The sequence below is a fragment of the Mya arenaria genome, chromosome 15, assembly GCF_026914265.1.
Source record: "Mya arenaria isolate MELC-2E11 chromosome 15, ASM2691426v1".
In the NCBI taxonomy this organism is placed as follows: domain Eukaryota; kingdom Metazoa; phylum Mollusca; class Bivalvia; order Myida; family Myidae; genus Mya; species Mya arenaria.
This window is the reverse complement of record NC_069136.1, coordinates 23,871,873-23,875,459: the sequence shown is the minus strand read 5'-3', so window position 1 is coordinate 23,875,459 and position 3,587 is coordinate 23,871,873. Positions and strand designations below refer to the sequence as shown.

General features: G+C 37.5%; 1 protein-coding gene across 1 annotated transcript; it reads left to right on the top strand.

Moving 5' to 3' along the window:
• Positions 1-654: 654 nt before the first annotated feature.
• LOC128219217 (uncharacterized) lies at positions 655-2,924 on the top strand. The gene is made up of 2 exons (XM_052927031.1): positions 655-1,205; positions 2,777-2,924. Exons 1-2 carry the CDS (start codon positions 655-657, stop codon positions 2,922-2,924), a joined length of 699 nt encoding a protein of 232 aa, XP_052782991.1.
• The last annotated feature ends 663 nt before the right edge of the window (positions 2,925-3,587 follow it).

Genomic DNA, 3,587 nt, shown 5'->3' with positions numbered 1-3,587 from the left:
AATATGCTGATATTTTAATTACAGAATATATATACTTATAATATTATACTCAAATTCCCAGCCGAAATTTGCTTTGAGCCTATATCTGAAAGATTGACCTAATGACCTGGGCTGGTATTCAATTTTGGTCTTAATTGGGTCTAAGAGCGATGTAGCTAATCGGCTATTGTTAAATGACCAATACAGTGAATGAAGTCAATGATTCATGACCGAACGATTAACTTAACTTGAATATTAAATACCACCCCTTGTTCGAGATTTATCATCATTTGCATAGAGTCAAGCTGTCGTTTACAATTCACGTAAATAGGGAATCAATACTTAATGTATGTTTCAGTCATGTGTATAAGACTTGAATAATATAAGTGGTCCACAGGTTGGTTTGCACATTCAACTGAATTAAAAGGTTTATAGTGATACTTAAAAAATATTGACCAATCATTAAACATTTAGTTTACTTTGATCAATATTTATATTTTAAACAACAGAAACACGCTTAGTAGTCGAACAATTAAACATAAATCCCGTTTAATGGCAGAGGGTAAACGCCAAAGAAATAACACACACAAACAAACAATCGCAAACCAGAAACATGGAACAACAGCATAAAACTTAAATAAACCAATTTAATTCAATTGGTTGCTGGTGTACAAAATGTTAGCCTCTGAATGTCTCTACAGGTACGACTGGCACAAAAACCTGACCTTCTTCACGGAAAACGTCGTCAATAATTGCCCGGGCTACAACGTCCAAATGCCGGAGTATGTTCCGATGATCTGGAGGAAGTGGACGCTCGGTGTAGATCCTGGTATTCCTGCAGGAACTAAGTATATTTTGGCCTACAATGAACCGGACAGGGCCGACCAAGCCAATCTTACACCCCAACAAGCAGCAGAGTTCTGGCCCAATATAGAACAACTTGTGAACGGCACCGACATCAAACTAGACCCAGTTCCGGCGTCGTCTGACTTCGTATGGCTGGATCAGTTCTTCGAAAACTGCAGTAACTGCAAGGTCGACTACTTGGCAGCGCACTTTTACTCCTGCAACGAAAACGACATCTTGGGCTATATAAATCGTCTCTCCCGAAGATACAAGAACAGAAAAGTCTGGTTGACAGAATTTGCCTGTCCGACGGCGGAATACAGCGAAACTTTTATGGCTAACATGCTTAAAAGACTTGAAAAGAATACCAATGTGTTCAGGTAATACCTATCATGTAGGTACATAGCGAGAGTCAAGTACGAGAGTCAAGAAAGTACTAAAGTTTTACCTTTCATAATATCTTATAAAGGAAACAATTTTTAGTATATATATATATATATATATTTCAATAATTTACGTCTGAATATTAAATGTTTAGTTAACGTTCTGTCGAACACAAATGATCGAAATACAACTTCTTTCCTCCCTTCTTATCCTCAAAGTGCTTTAATGACTTATGTTCAAAATCCTATGACACTGATAACACCTGAATTGCTTTCACAATCGACCTACGCCCGAATTGTTTTCACAATGACCTACGCCCGAATTGTTTTCACAATGACCTACGCCCGAAATGTTTTTACAATGACCTACGCCCGAATTGTGTTCACATTGACAATGACAAACTCACGGAATTGCTTCCACAATGAATCTCGCACGAAATTATTTTATGATGACTTACGCACGATATGCTTTTACAATGACTTACGCACGAAATACTTAAACAATGACTTACGCATGAAATGCTTTTACAATGACTTTTGCACGAAATGCTTTTACAATGACTTACGCACACAATGATTTCGCCAAGACTAAAGCACAAAATAGTTTCACAATTACTTACGCATGAAATGCTTTCACAAATTAAGATTTACTCCCGAAATTCTTCCATAATGACCAACGCCCGAAATGCTTTTGCAATGACTTCAGCCTGAAATGCTTTTACAATGACTTTCACCCGAAATGCTTTCACAATAACTTTCGCCCGAAATGCTTTAAAAATGACTTACACCCGAAAGGCTTTAACAATGACTTACGCCCGAAATGCTTTCACAGTAAAGTACGCCCGAAATGCTTTTACAATGACTTACGCCCGAAATGCTTTTACAATGACTTTCGCACGAAATGCTTTTACAATGACGGCCGTATTCCAATGTACATACGTACATCACGTCATAACAAGTACCATTGTGCAATGTAAAATTGACGTCATAAAAACACATTGCGTCGTTAAAATGTAATTAATTAATTCAGTACAGTAAATTTAAGGAATAAATTGCGGGATTAATGGCGTTATCAGAATATGAACGCAGTTTGGTTGGTTAAAGTGTGTGGAGTCCGAATAATTTTTAAACGTAAACTTGATATAGTAATGTCAACAAAACATTTCACATATCATAAATTAACAATTTCTAACAGTTTTTCTCGGCCTGCTCATACAATACAAACAATAACAAATTAATCAATTTTCAACTTGCATGTATGTAAATATGTGCTGATTCGCGATCCAAACATATCCGAAGATGTTGCGTTCATCGGAAAATATTCGCAATTGACGAAGGCAGTTCATTTAAGAATTTGAAGCTGACGTGTACATATAAAGAAATAATTATTACTACTGCGTGTTGATCGGGAGGTCGTATTCCACTCTCGTGGCATTTTGCAGATGTTTATTTCATCCGATTCTGCAAACTTCACTCGAGCCGGATACAACCTCCCGCTCCAAAAAGCAGTTAAAATGACCCTTTTTTATTTCGACAACATTTTCTTTATGACATGACATATTTGGCAGGTATGCGTGGTTCACTCTTAGGAAGGTGGAGGAAATGGGTTATGCGAGACCAAATGCTACAAACCTGATGGAAGTCAACAACGGAACCACCAGCATCCTGACAACGAAGGGCACGATGTACAACGAATACGTTTACGTGGCACCTTAAAGGTGCTTAAGGCAGTTCATCCATCGTAACGGTGCTTTGTGCCCTAATATAACTTTGTACTACTGTGTGTTTTAATGCAGTACATCCATCGTAACGATGCTAAGTGCCTTAATATAACTTTGTACTACTGTGTGTTTTAATGCAGTACATCCATCGTAACGATGCTAAGTGCCTTAATATAACTTTTGTACTATTTGAACGTCGCCTTAGTGTGTTTTAATGCAGTTCATACATCGTAACGATGCTAAGTGCCTTAATTAAGTTTTATACTATTTGACGGCTCCTTAATTGGCAGAATATCTATATAAACGACCTGGTGTCAAAATATAACGTTTTCACCATTTACACGGCACATCGAAGTACCTTACGGTAGAACATCCATCATAACGACGCCTGGTGCACCAATATAACTCTTGTACTATTTGACGGCGTCTTAATTCGTCTTAAGGCAGTAAATGTATCGTAACGACGCTTTGTGCCCCAATTTTAATTTTATACTAGTCTATTTAAAAGGCACCTTGAAGTGCATTTCGGTAGTTCATCCATCAAAAAGACTCCTGAAGCCCAAACATAACTTTTATAATATTCGACCGGCGCCTTAATGAGTCTTAAAGTATTTCCTTTCATTCTTAAGGTCGCCTGGAACCCCACATGTCGATTGTA

Excerpts from the sequence above, each read along its gene's own strand:
- LOC128219217 (XM_052927031.1), top strand. The coding sequence starts at position 655 with ATGTTAGCCTCTGAATGTCTCTACAGGTACGACTGGCACAAAAACCTG. Across the intron at positions 1,206-2,776 it reads AAGAATACCAATGTGTTCAG|GTATGCGTGGTTCACTCTTA; the intron begins GTAATACCTATC and ends CATATTTGGCAG.